General features: G+C 39.2%; 2 protein-coding genes across 2 annotated transcripts; one reads left to right on the top strand and one right to left on the bottom strand.

Annotated features, from left to right (window-relative positions):
• The first annotated feature begins 1,299 nt into the window (after positions 1-1,299).
• LOC116262855 (uncharacterized) lies at positions 1,300-6,507 on the top strand. The gene is made up of 3 exons (XM_031642379.2): positions 1,300-2,968; positions 3,957-4,974; positions 5,942-6,507. Exons 1-3 carry the CDS (start codon positions 1,952-1,954, stop codon positions 6,169-6,171), a joined length of 2,265 nt encoding a protein of 754 aa, XP_031498239.1. The 5' UTR covers positions 1,300-1,951; the 3' UTR covers positions 6,172-6,507.
• A 2,704-nt stretch (positions 6,508-9,211) lies between these two features.
• Positions 9,212-14,540, bottom strand: LOC116263031 (protein DEHYDRATION-INDUCED 19 homolog 2-like). Its single transcript, XM_031642601.2, has 5 exons — positions 14,161-14,540; positions 13,880-14,028; positions 11,966-12,043; positions 10,801-11,060; positions 9,212-9,745 (listed from the first exon to the last, which is right to left on the bottom strand). The coding sequence occupies exons 1-5, from the start codon at positions 14,231-14,233 to the stop codon at positions 9,643-9,645; spliced, it is 663 nt and encodes a 220-aa protein (XP_031498461.1). The 5' UTR covers positions 14,234-14,540; the 3' UTR covers positions 9,212-9,642.
• Positions 14,541-17,348: the final 2,808 nt, after the last annotated feature.

The following is a 17,348-nucleotide window of genomic DNA, read 5'->3' as shown; positions in this document are numbered from 1 at the left end:
TAACTTAAATGTGCCAACAAAATAGGAATTCAATGATAGGTTCCATTGGCTCCTCATATTATAGAGTTCACTTAAGCCGATGCATAAATTAATCGGCGGCAAGAATTTGAGTTAATAAACGAATACATGAATTTATGGACTGTATTTTTTTAATGTTTATTTAGAGGAAACTGAAAAAAGTTGACTTAATCAACACATATATTAATTAAAGGGCAGCACGGGATGGCCTTTGATCTTAAATGACCTTAGCCAGACCAATTAGTATGTCTTTCTAGGTCTGTTCGTGTAAAGCCATTTTCTTATCGAACCAAACAAGAATCAAGGGAGTATTGTCTTAAAAAACAAGCCCGCAAATACAAATGATTTGAATTTTCTCGACATTCTAGCCATGCCCCAAGGAGTTCTCCATGATCAAATCATAGAAAAGCACTCTCAGATAAATTTATCTAATTACATAAATAAAATCAAGATTTTCTTAAACAAATGGTGAATTCTTTATCCTTACAAAAACTTTACCAGCATTCAAATAAACTCATCTAGTATAGTAGTAGACTTTTATGTTTAAACAATAAATATCAGTAAATAGTGTCTGAATTCTTCAAATGAGTTTTGAAATTTCTTATCCTTCAATGACGGGACTACTTAATTTGCCTTTTGACCGACATGACTGCCTAAATTTCTCTCTCTTTCTCTCTGTGTGTGTGTGAGCCTTTCTATGGTTAAAAAATTAAGAAGTGTTGTCACAAGGCTTTACTTACGGCTAGTTTATGGTGATTTTAACATGTAGTTAAAGAATATATAAGCATGCGTGCGTGTGATAGTGGCTCAATATCAAAGTGGTTTTTATTATCACCACTCGTTCCACACAGCGGCCAAGTCAGAAACTTGTGGCTAAAGAACACCAAATATAAAATTTTAATCTTAAGGGGTACGTAAAAAAAAAAAAAAATATCAATACAAAAACAAGAAAAACCCCCTCCGCTCCGCCCCCACGTGGACATAGTTCAAAATATCCAATCAACAAAAGAACACACGATCAAGATAGAATAGAAAGAAAGGTCGAGGTGAGGATATTTATTTTCAATTAATAATAGCAAGACAAGAAAGGAAGATGGAAGAAATCATTGCTCTTACCACCTAAAATCCAACTCCCAAATTAGGTGGGCGGAGCCGAGAGTTCTTGTCTTCCCGAATGGTATCTTACTTACTCTGCCTAACATTTCTCCGGTAGTTACCCAACGTTCAGTTCACTGATAGCTTGCCCACTTCTTTTACAAGAATGAAGAACATGGGAGTCATCATCTGTGCGTCAATCTTTACGTTGGAGGGGTTGTGGCCCTTGATTGATGAAGAAGGGCATGGAACTGATTCACCTAACACCACGCGAAAAAAAGTGCGCACCTGACCTGAGTCCGGGCCTGCCGGTCCTTCCCTCACTCTCTTTTGACTCGTAGGAACGTCGACAGTGGACAGATTCCGGTGGCAAGCCGGCCGGCGGTATAGTCGGAAAAGAAAGGGTCCTCGAGGCTCCAGTTCAACTCAACTCAAGCCTCGCCGGTACGTGTGGCGTTGCGGGACAGATTGCGTGGGGGTGTGAGGCAAGAACGTGTTGCGTAACGACGTCCTTCTTTCACCCCGCAGTGTTAACGCCTCCCGGTTATTACAACAATGCCCTCTCGAAACGCTGAAGGGAACATCAATTGTAATTGCAAGAGGCTTAGGCAAGCAGGTAACTTGGTAATTTGCGACTGGCGGGGGCTTCCCGCAAGTCAGTTCTTGGGGGCGCCCTTCGTTTGCAGCTCTAGTTCGCTTCCTCGGCACTTCTCCGCGGTAGCCATCTCTCTCCCTCTCGCTCCCCCTCTCATCTCTCTCGCGCGAAGACCGTAGCAGGGCTTCTGCGGCATCGCTCCCGCTCCAAGCTAACAGAACTCTCTCTCTCTCTCTCTGTGGAATGAATCGGGGAAAGAGTTCGGGGAGAGGGGGGAGGAAGAGGAGGAGAATCTATTGCTCGGACGATTCTGATGAGGATTTTGTGGTGGATGAGTATGAAGACAATGATGACATGGATCACGCTGATGACGGTCACGATGGATTGAGCAGCTCCGACGAGTCAGACGCAAAAGCTAGACGGAAGAACCCGAGAAGGAAATTGTCGAGGCTTGGAGTGAGGAGGTGGAAAAGAAGAGGCAGACTTTCCCGCGAGAAAGTCGATGAAGACGACGAAGAATTCGATCCCGGAATGGAGTATATCACCGAGGATGAGGAATCGGTTGTTGTGCGGAAGGCGTTGGTCAATAAGCAGGCGAGGAACAAGAGGACTAGAAACGTGGCGAGTTCTACTAGCCGGAAGACCGTTCTGAAGTCCAGGGTTACGAATAAGAGGAAGAGGCACGTGAAGAGGAGGATAATGAAACCAGAAGATGGTTTTCTAGCGGGTGGAGAAAGGCTTGGTAGGAAGAGGACAAGATTGAAGACTAAATGCGTCAAAAAACAAACTAGGCGGACCAGGAAACCAGAGCCTCCATTGGATTCGGACTCGGATTTCATAGTTTCTGATGCTGAAATTGATGTGCTAACAGATTTGTCCGTTGGTGGAACGTTAGAAACTCGTTCGCGAAGTTCACGGTGGTTGAGGAAGCGTCAGGCTGCTTGTCAATCTGAACATCAGTTACAGAAAGGAAGGAGGTCGAAGCGGGCTGCAAAAGTTGATGGAGCCGACGACAACGGCAACGCAAAGACCTTGAATTTGTGTAAGCAAGTCTGTGGCATTTGTCTATCGGAAGAACGAAGGGAGACCGTTCGTGGTACGCTGAACTGTTGCGATCATTTCTTCTGTTTTGCTTGTATTATGGAGTGGTCGAAGGTGGAATCTCGTTGCCCGATGTGCAAGCAGCGCTTTGTATCCATCAATAAATCTTCAAAATGGGGAATTGGAGATGTATCAATTAGAGTACCCCGCAGGAACCAGGTAGCTTACTTTTCCTTATGACGGCCTGTAGACTTTCATTACTCTGCTTTTAATTCTCCTCTGCCTCCCAATTTTAGGTGTAGGATTGTTAAAACCTTGAATTCAAAATAAAAAAAGGCTGTAGAATTTTCTCTTTGAAGAGAAAAGGGGCCGACAATTTTTACTAAAGTGTCAGGACCCTGCCTGATATCGTAACATACGATTTTGCCTTATATGTATGTATTGAAATCTTATGACTAAGTTACCATTATAAATTATTTGTGCGGTAGATGAGTTGCAAAAATTGAGAGGTAACTGAAACTGCATGACTTGCCGCAGTTTGTTCCAAGTGCATTTTGCACCTTATGTAGCTTGCAGTTCTGGATGGGTTGGAGGACTTCTGGACTTGGCTGAAGTTGGTTGTATGAGCAATTTCGTCTTTAGGTCTAATCTGCTTGGTGTCGAATGCATATGAACGACATGAAAAGGCATGCATATGTTGAATCAGGGGCCGAAGTAGTAGTGCCCTCAAAAATCTTTCTACTGTATATGCTCTGGACCAGGTTGTAAATGGGCTTCTTGTGGAGCCAGATTCTTTCAAGAATTTTGACTTCGTTTGTTTGTTTCTTTTGTGTTCAACCTTGTCGTAAAGTGGGTCTTAGGGTCAGCGTGTTGTGCATCTAGAATATCTAAAAGAAAAATTTTTGTCTTCACTCTCGTGGAGACGTGTTTAGGATAGGTGCACTTTTCAGCGTTCAAGAGAGAAATTAAGAGTGTTTGGATGCGACCTCTGGGTCATTCATTTCCTCCCAATCAATATTATAAACAAGCACTTGGAACTAGATGTTTGCAAACTTGCATCAATTGCACCAAATCTGAGTCAATATCTTTTTGTAGCATATCGGCTTTTTAGCTCATTTGGAACTTTATTGGTTAATGGCCTTAACTTTCGTTTTGGTGCATTTAAAATGAAATTGCTGCCTTTCTGTTTTTCTATTTGTCTTGTCAGGTTTACCAACCATCTGAAGAGGAGCTGAGGAGCTATCTAGATCCTTATGCAAACATAGTTTGTATGGTATGCCACGAGGAGGGTGATGATAACCTTATGCTGCTCTGTGATATCTGTGATTCCTCTGCTCATACTTACTGTGTTGGTCTTGGAAGAGAAGTTCCTGAAGGCAATTGGTACTGTGAATGTTGCAAGACTTTTGACCTCAGAGCATCAAACTTGCAACGGGACCAAGATCCTACGACAGATCAGCTTGCTGACTGTAGTTTGTTTTCTGACGGGTCTGTTGGCAGTGGTGGTTTGGACATTCCTATGCCTTCCTATTCTGTCTCTGAATGTTTAATAACCTCGCCAGTTCATTATCCCTGTCGAAGGGGTGATTTGTCTCCTCAATCTCCCTTCTGTGAAGATCTTGGGATCACATCACAGGTGTCAGGGTTTGGTGCTTCAACTGTAATGAGTAGGCGCACGTTAAGACACCAGATCCACAGATTGATAACTAATAACAGGATGGGTCAAACTCTTGATTTAGCTGATATAAGAAATATGCCAATAAATGCAACCTTTGGAAGTGATGCAAGCAAATTTGAAATCGAGGAAGATGATGGAGAAAAGGAAGGTTTTGGAGGATTGGAACATGATGGTCTTTGTGATCATGTTGATAATGGTGGTGGCAGATTTGGCACTTTCGGTTTGGCAGATAGCTTTGGAGAAAGCTCCTCAAGGCAACTGCAAAACAGGGAATTCTTTTCTAGTAAAAATTCGAGTTTGGACAGTTCTGACACTTGGTGCTTAGTCAGCTGCACTGCTGTCAATGCGGATGGCAGCAATGCGTTCCACAATCAGGCGGAGGTAGTTCATTCAGAAGTGGTATATTCTGACGGAACACAAGGTGTAGAAAAAGGCCCTATCGTTGGGTTAAATGAGGGAAAGAGTTCACAATTGCAAGATGTAAAAGAGCAGGTCTGCACCTTGGTTAAACGTCATCTCAAATCTTTTGCCAGAGATGCTCATATAGGCAAGTCTCTCCACAATCATCATTTTTCCTTTTAACCTGTTCTTCCTTTCATGTATTGATACCGCTGCTATGGTTCTAAACACATGTTGCATTTATGCATTGAATCCTCATATTCCAAAGTTTTGAGCAGTTGAAACCGGTGTTCGGGTGTTAGATCTTCATTTACGAGGGACTGTTGAAGTACTCCACGAAATACTTTCGGATAATTTTCTGATTTGATTTGAGCATGTTCTTTGCAGAAAAAACAGTAACATAGTTGGCGCTAAATTTGAAATATTTTTGCGAGTAGTGTTTTTTCCTAAGAGTATGCGTATCCTTGTGTGGATGTGTGTGTTTTTGCATGAGCAGATGGGAGTTGTGACGTTAAACATCAATTCAAGATGTTTGGGATAACTTTGCTTTCGCACGATAGTTCACAAGAATCACTACTACTATGGGCACCTCCGGATATATTCGTAGATACAGTTCATTAAATGCTCAGAAGAGTGTACTGTACCTGGTAAACTACCAAGTATTAATGGTAAACATAGTTTAGGAATTAGGATAAGGTTCAAACTCATGGATGGCGCTGAAATTCTATTGAAAATGGAACGCTAAATATGTTTGGAATATTCTACTTTTCGGTTGTTCTCTTCAAAATGTGATCGTGGTTGCCCATGACCAGAAACCGAATGCAAATTTTTGTTCCCTTTTTTCTTATTGGTTATGCAAAATTTGATCTTATTTTTTGTCGACTACAGATATTGTCCATTTTATGTATTATTTCGTTTTCATGTGTTGGAAGGGTCAAAAGTAGGTGCAAGACCTGGTTCCACTAGAATGTCTGCCGTTTCCCGAGTATGATTTACGTACAATCCTGTTACATTGCAGTAGTAGCTGTACGGGTTTTGATGAAAACTCGTGTTTTTTAATGTTGCTGTGAGAGTCATGTTTCATGCTAACCATCGGTTTTGATTGCTCAATATAGATCGTTGTGAGTTCAAGGATATTGCGCGGAGATCAACCCACACAATTGTGGCCGCTTATGGATACAAGTGCTCAAGCAGTATGGCTATAGTGGTTCAACCACCAAGTTGTTGTCACACACCAGATAGTTTTGGTTTGGCAAATTTGGCGAGGCATTGCTGCTTCAATTGCTTCAATAACTTTGTAGGTGGGGTGGTGCGGAAGATCATGAAGAGTGTCTTAAACTCTTGAAAAGCACACACACAGCGTAATTCTTCATGTTGGCTTGTTTTTCATTAAGTCAACTAGTCTTAACCTCCTTGGCAGTTTATTATTATTATTATTTTTTTTTTATTTGTGGTTTTTTTTGTAGAAAATCTCCCAACAGTTGTATGATTGTCGATCGGTAGAATTTTATTCACATTGTCTTTCTGCATAATGATCGTGCAAGTGATGGGATCTGTTTTGTCCCCATCCAATTTGCGGACTTACCTTATATACAGGTGTGAAGCAATCGACTTCGTGGGAGTTGTAATCAGGGCGATACATGAATATAGGAAATAAGATTGGATACGACCTTTTCATTCACTTTTCCATTTGTCTTCTTTTTTTCCATCTCAAGTTACTCTTGCTATCAAATATTGCGTTATCGCGGTCTACTTGCGGACCATCAGTCCGGTGTGGATTTGGCGGTTTCTATAGTTAAAATTTTATAAACTAGGAAACCTGTGAGGAAGGTGGGACGGAGAACTTTCTACTGTTTGGGTTTCCATGTTAAAACGCTTCCAGCCGGTCAGGGTCGTTTCGCTTATGTGGATAAGTGGGGCCCCCAGATTTGGGTGAATTTATCGGGATAAATATCAAAGAAACCGTTCCCAGCATTGTTGTAAATATGTCGGCTGCCATATCAATTCGTAACGCATTGGCATGGCATCCTTTTTTTTAAAAAAAAAAAAAAAAAACTAGTCTAAACTAATTTAACTAGATTCTAAAAACAGAAAGACATAGAAAACTGTATAATCCCTCTATCATTCCGCTCCTCGTCAGTACACTCCAATATACTGTGATATCGATAATGTTTCATACTGAGACATCGTTATCATCTTTATTTCAAGTTCAAAGTGAACGTTCCGTGACTACAGATAGCATTGTTGTGTACACGTTAACAATTATGTTTTTCCTTGTGCCTCACAAGCCAAAGGTACTTCCAAGTAAAGAATCGAAATGGGGCTAAATATGATTTCTTCAACTAGTGAGCGTATGGCATCGTGCTAAAAGCCATTCCATTACTAACATTCCTGGCAACGTTTTGTCACGCTATGGGCAGTTAGCTTCTTAGTTCTTAGTTTCTGTCGCTACTAAAATGGAAGAATGGAACGAGCAGATAGTTGCATATTTCAAAATGGAAGAATGGAACGAGAGGATAGTTGCATCTTTCAAAATAAGGAGTGCTGAGGCTCTTTGTCTGCCTCAGGCTTATACTGTTTTCCCCTTAACTTGATGGTGTAGGAGGAAATTAATGTAGCTTTAGAAAACTGACGACAACAAAAAGAAACTGACCCCAGAGATGATGAAGTTAAGACAAGAGTGGCAATGTTGGGACTCAATATAGGGTCTTCAAATGTTTTGAGTTACCGATATATTTGCTTTGTTGCTGTATGTGTATTGGTTTCGGTTGACTCGTACAAGCTTGGGAAGATATATTCTCGCGGAAGGAAATTAATTCATTAAACAGCAGCCCAAAACTTTTTAGTCGATGCATTCTGGAGCCCAATCACTATGAACTTGGGCTCGAGTTAGCCCATTGTCAAAATGGGCCAAAGCGTGAACTTACCCAGTTTGGGTTCAGCCAGATTTTTGACATTGCAAAAGAAAAGGCCGATCAATCTGTTGGAACTCGATTTGCTCTGTCAGAACTGATCCGAATCAGTGTTGTGATTCCGTCCCACAAGTCGGTACTACTGTCTCCTGCCCTCTCTGGAATGAATCAGGTGTATGGTGGCGATATGCTTTCTTCACTCGCAAAACCAAACAGCTCCGTGGCCCACTCGTTTCTCCAACATCATGTCACTTGGCGCCAAAGCAGTAATGAAATAAATGAAATTTGATTAACAATTAGATCTATATCCAATTGTGATCAAATAATATCCAAACGTCAAATCCACAATTTAGACCCGCATTAAATTTTACCGTCTCTCGACCAAGTAAAATTCGTTTGGGTTGGACTTCTTACTGTATAAATCAATACCCATCTTACAGTTTCACGAACAGAAGTCTGTGCATACAAAAAAACTAATCTGATTTGGCTAGTACCGTTTTGACATTTGCACGAAACTTGCCTTTGGTGAGATTCCTGCAGGTGCTAATCTACAAGCGGTCCTGAAAAAGCTCTAAACGCGGAAGAGGCTAACCTAAGTCCTGAAAAACAAAAAACTAAACCCGGAAGACAAAGGATAAAAGGTGGCCTCGCCCCTCGTGAAATACAAACAAATCAGAACCATCAAAGAGGAAAAACTACTGGGTTGAATCTCGATCCGGGTCCACAAGTTACGCCAAAGAAGGGAAACTGGAAACTGCATTCACCCCTGCGTCCCATTTCAAATACGATCTCTCGAGGGAAGAAATGGCCCACCCATCACCACCCCAGGCCAGTTGCCAATCTGGCTTTTCTTCTGACAGCAGTTTATTGTGAAGAGCAACAGAAGCAGTGACCAGTAGAGGCACGGCAGGACCAGCTTGGTTGGAGATTGGAGCTACAGGCATTCCAGGGACGTCTACTACCTTCTGTTCCAGGTTAGTCTTCAGGCCTTTTTACATTGTTCTCTTGGTAGGAAATTCTCCTCTGTTTTGGGCATTTTTAAAAGCGCACACATAACCTCCAAGCATGAGGGAATCGCCAACAAAAGAAGCATCTGCCCGAAACACGGTCCCGGAAAAGGTGTGAAAGGACACGAAAAAATCAAGGAAAAAGCTAGTAATTACTACGGCGGTGCACCAAGTAATACGCTTGCGCTTGATCTCCATTCATTACTATAACAGATAAATCTTCAGCAACCTTATATGTCTTCTCATGACCTGAAACCAATTATACCGGTACATCCGCAGACATAAAATAACAGGATTCTAAATTTTTTTGGGTTCCAACATTCTGAATTAGGATGGGCAATGAATTGACCACAGTGGGCGTTTTCCTGTCTCGAAAAAACATCATCATGACGAACCTCACTATGATCTTACCATGCTTTTGGTTAAACCCAATTGGAAGGCATAATTTCTGACCTCTTCAAATGTGTTTAAGAGACAAACATCTGATCTATTTATTTAATAAGAAATACGTTTCCAATCATGTACAGCGAACGCTTTTCGTGAAAAATGCCGTGTTGAGGTGATATAAAACACATCAAGGCAACTGGCCAGGCATATGAAGCACGTTGTACTTCACTACAAGAAGTTGTTTCCCTTTAAACAAGAGAAGCTATTTCTACTGGTCTCTGAAATAGAAATATTACACATACCTGCCCTACTTATCAACAGTTCTCGAATACTATTAACCCAGGACACTCCTTACCATGTAGAAGAAGATGACGGGTTCCCGCTCCAGTTGAAGCAAGCAAGAGCCGCTACTCCCTCTTGAACAGGATGGATGGTTGACATCATGTTCCAAGGAACTAGCAGAAACGCTTTAACCAGAGATAGAGAGTGGCGACCATATAGTAGCTTCTTTCATAACGTGTCCTCAAAAATCGTTGAGAGCAAGAGCTCCTGCACGAAGCTGCATCTACGAGCCCTCTCCTCCTGCTCCTCATCAGGTAAAGCTGGTTCTCCCCTAAAACATTGTGGGTTTCCATAGGTTAGCCTGATAACCTCGACTCAAATCAAATTGCTTTGCCATCAACCTGATTCAAATAGGTATTCTACAAGAAGCAACATAGAGAAGGATGACTACGGTCATGAATCCATCCTCCATTATCTCGTGTATTGGTTATATAAGATGCTCATAAACACTAGTTTATACACCACAATGATTTGGTCATGCCATCATGAATAATCCTGATAGCATGCAAAGGCAGGTGTCACGTCCCACTTTCAATAAAATTGCATTAGAAGCTGCATCATATGTATGAGGTGGCTAGTATCGCATACAGATGTGAAAAAGTGAAACAAGATAACCCATACACACAAACACTCATGCTAGCTAGTAGAAATTGCATAGCAAAGTAACCACTAGCATGCCAAAATGTAATGTCAGCGAGAATAACATCTATGGCAAAGTGAACACTAGCATGCCAAGATCTAACCACATGGTCCCTACACTTTGATCAGAGTAGGAAGGTGGAATGCGATAGGTCAAGACTAATATCGGTCACTAAGACTAGTCCACTTAGACAAATTATCACATGTTCATGTAAGTCAAGACTATCCCCATAACCTGAACCAGTTCACTTGACAAAGCATCGCACTTTCATATAGCATTTGAAGGCTGATTACAATCTCATGACGACCAAATTAATTGCAGACCTTGCAACCAGAAGATTGTATGTAAGCAACGGTTAGAATGGCACCTTCAACTTTACCTACACTGTGATCAGATGAAAAGCATCTGGAACTTCATATACATTATGATCAGAAGAAAGCTAACACATTTATATACAATTCCTTGCAATCATGATAAAGACTTAAAGAGACATTGTTTAAGGTATATAGTTCCTTAAACAAAATAATTGCCAGGAACAGCAATCAAGTTCTGAAACACAAGATATTGAACCATGCATGAATTCAACTCGCATACTTCATTCTGCCTTCAAGGGATTCATGCAGCAATCAGCATGAGTGGCAATCAACATGGGAAATATATTAAATCAAAAGGCGAGATAAACACACCTTTCTGCCTCTTTCTTATCTATGATTTGCTTATCAGAAGTCCCCTCGGCCGGTGAATCAGATTTTGCCTTTGTTAGGACATCAACGATAGGCATACTGGAAATGAATGATGACAACAAAGGATCAGGTGCTGTATTGGATGAAGCAACTGGACAAGATGAACCTGCAAAAAGCGACTGCAGGTGCCCTTCTCGAAGCTCCCTACTTAATATAGAGAGTGTGGAATGGGACCCTTTCCTGTATCTTCTTCTGCGCTGCATGTAATCTCACGTCAAGGAATGCATGAAATACACATAAAATTTCCATTAACTTATGGAACAACAGGATATTGAAGCATGAACAAATTTGAAGATTTTGGAAACTATTTGGAAAGAAAAAATAGAAAACTAGGCTAAAAAAAAGTGCAATTAAATCTCCTACAAAAGTGAAAAGATATGAAAATCCAGAGGCAATATTAAAAAAAATGGAATGGAGGTTACTACATTTTCAAATGTCAATAAAGCAAAAAAGACTGCCTATAGCATGTCGATAGAAATGAATCTTTAATTTAAATGTCTAGTGGTTGGTAAAAGTAAAACCATCAATCTGTACTTTGAAGAGTCCTTTTCTCCTATATATTTTAACTAATGGAGCTCACTTTCAAACGTCCCAACCAAGATCACCCACTGTAGCATCTAAATGGCAAACTGATTTGTAGTGAAGACTCACATAATTATCCAAAAAAATGCTACAGAAAGAAGGATGAACGACTTCAGGTTGCAATAATGGCAAACACTGCCCCTATTCCACATCATTATTCAACATACAGGAAGGATCAAGTGCCATTGTCCATGACAGAAAAAGCCTAATAGAAAGGCGTAATAATACTTGAAAGAAGAGAATCTATCACTTGGTCCTACTCAAATATTCTGTTGTAATAACAAATACACCATTTGTTTTAGAAGATGCACAGGGGGATGAATGACGAAATAGTTTTAACAGTCAAGCTTTTAAAGATTCTAAAAATTTTCAACAATTAGAACTAAGAACCTTATAGGTGCATAATAAACTTACGGAATAGACTAGGAACTTGAGAGAATGAACAGAAATCAACAAAAAATATGTAGAACAAAAAGTTCCATTGACAGAAAATAATATGACAATCAAACCTCATGGAAAAGGATATCTTAAAGAAATGCCCGTGCTGCATAGTGATATGTCCGACCATATCCATCCCAACCCTAGTTCCACAAACAGGACATACCTGTGGAAGCAGAAAAAAAGTCCATTTTAGAATAGGAAGCTACTAACTAAAAATAATGACAGTGGAATCAGTATAGTTCTCAAAAAGGAGTCACATATATATGTATTTAAAAATGATCAGAATTATCTCCACAACGAAAACAAGATTTTGAATAAATAAGCCGTGATTTATTCTGTCAAAGACTCATAACAGAACAAACATCCCACTTATAACCAATATCAGGTTCACAAAGAATAGTATTATGTCAAAGATTCATAACAGCACAAACATCCCACTTATAACCAATATCAGGTTCACAAAGAATAGCGGATCTCATGATAAAGAATGAAGAGCACAAAGAATAAATGATATAGCAGTCAAGTGAATCAAACGATCCGCACGTCAAAATGCTAGAAAGGAGCCTACAAATGTATACGACATCCATCTTCCCAGGGGAACATTCGAAGACAGATGAGAAGATTTATCAAAAGAATCAAACAGTCACCCTTCTAATTTGATAACGGAACCCACATTTATAATTTTTCCTTGGAACCCACTTCTAAATGGCTCATCTATAGCTTAGAATACCCTTTCTATATATCCTAGTCAAGCTCCAGGAGAAGGCGTTGACAGAAGTCTCTAGCAGCACACTAACTTCTCATTGTTCAAGCAACAAAGATGGCAACAACAACAGCGGATGCACATCAGTTCTCTTATGATGGAAGGGATTCTACATGAACCAAAAAAAAAAAAAAAATCAAAGCATAGTGAGGAACTCATGACAGAAGAGACTAGGGATGTTCAATGAGTCAAAACAACCCCGGCTCCACTCAAACTCGCTCGGTTAAGCTCGACACATTAGTTAAATGAGTTGAGTTTGAGCTTATTTGATAATTTGAGTTTGTAAATGAGTCAACTTCGAGTTGGCTGAACTCGACTCGATTCAACTTAATTGGACTCGTTTAACATTAGTATTTATTTTTGTAATTTCAAAAACTTCAAATGGCTTAAATAAAATGTGAAAATTTTAAATATATGTTACGATAAGTTGGAGAGGACATTTTTCAATTTAGTGTGAAATATTGTGTACTTCAAACTTAAACAAACTGTGTAGAGAATCCAGATATTGGTGCATAGATGTGCTCTTTATTGGTTTCCCTATGGGTTTTTTTATATTTTTGTGTAAAGTGGGGATTTACCTCTCTATATCTGTTTTTGGTAATCAATAGGGAGGGAGCCTCCTATGTATATCCTGTTATTGGAAGATGAAAGAGTTCTTCATATATTAGTCACTTGAAAACATAAAATATATATTAAGGGACACCAGCTCACATGAGTGGACCTAGAGCTCGGACTCAGTTAAGTGAGTCGAGCTAGGGCTCACCTCATAAAGCTCAAGTCCATTTAAGTCGAGTTCGAGCTGGCCAAGCCCGAGCTCCGCCCGCTCATTGTACATCCCTAGAAGAGAGAACCAAAATACACAGCTGTCCTACGGAACAAATATTACCGACTTCCATGCTAAAAACCTGCACCCACACCAGCACACCGCTAAATTAACAAAACGGAAGATACTCAGGTAGCATCAATATTGAACTTCCACAAAGTTCAAGAAGCCAATTAAACTGGAACTCAAGAACTCAATTCTAGTAAAAAAAAGAGTTATGCGCTCGAGTAGAAAAATCTACTCAATGATGTAAATAATCGATTACATACCCTGTCTTCACATTAGATTCATTTCATGTAAGCCTGAACGGACTAAAGAACAATCAGACAGGCAGACGGAATAAAATCGATGCCATTACAAACCAAACAAGGAAAACAAAAAAATTAAAGCATAGCAAAAAGATGAAAAGTCACCGCATTTTTCGCTTCGATGGAGTGCTCATCATCTATATGGCAGCAAAGCCCTACAATATCGAAATCCTCGGAACAAAACGGGCAGGGGAACTCCGCACGGAGATCCTCTTCCCCATCAAAATCATCAAAAGTCAATTGAAGATCCGCACCTGAACAGAAAAACGACGAAAGCCCCTAATGAATGAAAGCCCAAAACCAAAAATGACTCAAAAAGAAGCTCACAGGATCCCGCAAATAAAAGAAGGCAAAAACTTCAAGAAGAGAGAGAGGACCCGACATACCAGAACGGATTTGGAGGCCCGATTGATGACGCTTGGATGCAGAGAAGCGAGCGGCCCATGAATCGGCATCCATAATCAAGGTTTCCCCAATTTTCCCCAATTCAAAAACCCTAATCTCCCCAAACAGAAACTGAAAAAGATCGCCGGAAAAAGCCCGACTCTCAGTCCGGTTCTCTGCCTCAACGAACACAATAAACAGAAATGGAGGCACCGGGCAGCCTCTGCCAAAGAATTCGTGGGTTATCTTTCACAGAACTCCAGAAATCTGCAGATTTAGCTATGAGAGTTCGATGGTCTAGTTGGAGAAGGAAAGAGCAAAAGCCCCACTGAGAAGGAAAAGGCGCTGCCCCTCTCTCTCCCTGTCCGCCAACGTGAGAGTCACCGTCGTGGGTGCGTACGAACTTCCCCATTTTATAGTCACAGAATTTCAAGCGATGCCCAAAACAACTCCGAAATTTCACGTACCCCAACTTGTCATTTTCTTTTAACAGAGTGCAGTTCCACGCGCAATGGTGTTAGTGACTTCAACAGAATTGCGTCATCAGCTTTTGGGTGAACTTGGCTCTGCAATCAACGAAGCCACACTCGAACACGTGGTTCTTTCTTTTATATATATATATATATATATATATATATACATATATCCAAGTCACTCTCATTTAATCAAAATTGTTCATTTAAAGTAAATGAACAATGGAGAAAAAAATCAAAAATAAAAAAATTGTAAATTAATATTAGATATGAAAATGTTCATCACTTTTTTAATAACTTTATAAAGATAAAGTCAATATATATATATATATATATATATATATATATATATATGATGTCGCCACAAACTTTTCCTTTGTAAAAATTAGTCTTTACCATGACTTTTTATTGAAGAAAAGGATAACTCATTCAGTAAATAATTGTATTTATAAGTTATAATTGTATTGAGAAGTTTGAAGATGATGAAGATTAAAACTTGAACACCCATGTTAGCATTTCTTACACTTGTTTAGACAGCTAGTTTTTTCTTTCTGTAAGTTCAACCTTTCATTCATCTACAAAAGTTTCTTGGTAGAGCTTAACGTTCAAGATACTACAAGTTAGACGACATAAAGTCTTTTCTTCATTTAACAAAAATCAATAAAATTAATCAAAATTTATCCACTTGAAACATATCTATTTTAATGAGAACAAGTTAAGAGTGAACTTATATATATATGTAGGTCTCAAACCATTAGGTCAAACAAAAAAACCAAATTGCTTAGATACAACTATTAAGGTGCTTTTTTATCTAATCTTATAGATACAATCTTAGTAATAAGTTGATGGGAAACATATATTAAGTTAATTATTTTTATTTTAATTGTATTTTGATAATAGGAGAAATTGAACGGCTCATATAACATTAAAATTTTGATAATGTAGGGACCCTCATTTTTTGTAAATAACTTAAATTAAAACATGTTTAATATCATATTAGTTTTTCTAAACACATTAAGATCCTTTTATTTATTTAAAAATATCCTTTAAGCAATAATGTAAAGGGTCTTATTTTTATCCCGACCTAACAATATGGGATCTACCAATTTCTCTCTCTCTCTCTCTTTATATATATATATACGCCATAGTCGTCCAACTCACTCATGGTTTAATTCATATTGATGGATAGTTGAAAGAAAAATAATGATAAAAAATACAATAAAAAAAAGACTAATATTAAATGAAAAAAATGTATTTCGCATTTTTATCATAGTTTTTCTTGTAGTCCGTCATCATGATGAATCAGATGACTTTCATAAGTGAGCTAGGTGACTATGGATAAAAGAATAATTTTCCTTCAATTTGCCTTTACATAAATATAAATAATATATATATATATGTTAGAATTGATGACATATAGTTCGAAGAGAATATACAACAATGACATGGAATTTGGAGCATGAGTGGTTGATGGTTGCTTGTCCAACATAGTTGTATGAACTTAATTTTGGTGGGAGTGGTTTGACTCGTGTCCATGTGCTGAATGGCATGAGGTCCATGCGATAGTTGGAATAAAATCTTGTACCGTTATAGTCGCATTTGCAGGAATCTTTGATTCCCCAAACGTAAGGCATGCATGATCATAGCTCAGGAATCATGCAACTTCCAAATAAACAACTCTACAGCCTCAATCGATTCCCTTATTTTGGAAATAAAACACACACACATGAGCGAGGGCGAGAGAGAGTTCAGGAAATCATTTAACCGGCGAAGTAACATCATAAAGAGTGGACAGAAGATGGGAAGCAGAATCACTGGTGGCCGGCTGTAGCCAAGTTCCATCACAGAGAATTTTCGTGGTAAGCATTCTAGCATCAATTTTTTCCTTCTCCATAAGTAGCCTTATTAATCGCTCCCCATATTTGCCAACGTATGACATCCTTTTCGTCACTAGCATAAAGACAGTCCCCCGATTAGAGTTTCACACAAACTCTAAGAGAGTAGAAAGTGGTACACCCATTACGACGTAAAGAAAAAAAAATCATTTTCAGTGTCAATAAATGTTTGGAAGAAGCATTATTATTTTGGTTTTCCTCTCACTGGGCTATTTTAAAGCCCAAACACTCATGTGGCTCCTAAATATTTCTGGGAGAAACAGTTCCAAATGTTTTCTCTTTTTTTTTTTTTAATTATCCATAGCTAATTGCATAGAAGAAGGACTAAGGCAACGCATTTGATCATAGAGTGTACATGATTACTCTTGGAGTAGTATGAGGTAATTGTAGTCCTTGAATAATGTTTATCTTCTGCAGAAAACATTTTGGGCTACTGAAATGTTTTAACTCTTACTGAGCTGCCCACTTAATTTAGTTGAACGACCTAAAACTTTGTCACATCGAAAGCAACAGACGTTTGATTTTACAAAACGATTATTGACCTAACACAACATATGAGCCATCAAATCATATCAGGACCTGAGACGCCCCGTGCCTTGACCGACATGCCCTTGAATCCCTTAACCTTTCTATCAAGACATTCTCTCAAATTAATGGGTGTCAAGCATTACAATTGCATTTATTTCCCCCATAAGATTCCTTTTCTCTTTGAGTTGACATCATTGAAAATTCAGTGTGTTGGTTCTCTTATTATCATCACTATATCTTTGTGGCCTTAATCTCCCTACAAACCGGTTTAGTGAACAATAAGGGTTAGAGGGT

Source organism: Nymphaea colorata, chromosome 10, assembly GCF_008831285.2.
Source record: "Nymphaea colorata isolate Beijing-Zhang1983 chromosome 10, ASM883128v2, whole genome shotgun sequence".
Classification (NCBI taxonomy): Eukaryota; Viridiplantae; Streptophyta; class Magnoliopsida; order Nymphaeales; family Nymphaeaceae; genus Nymphaea; species Nymphaea colorata.
This window is presented reverse-complemented; position numbering and strand designations above follow the sequence as displayed.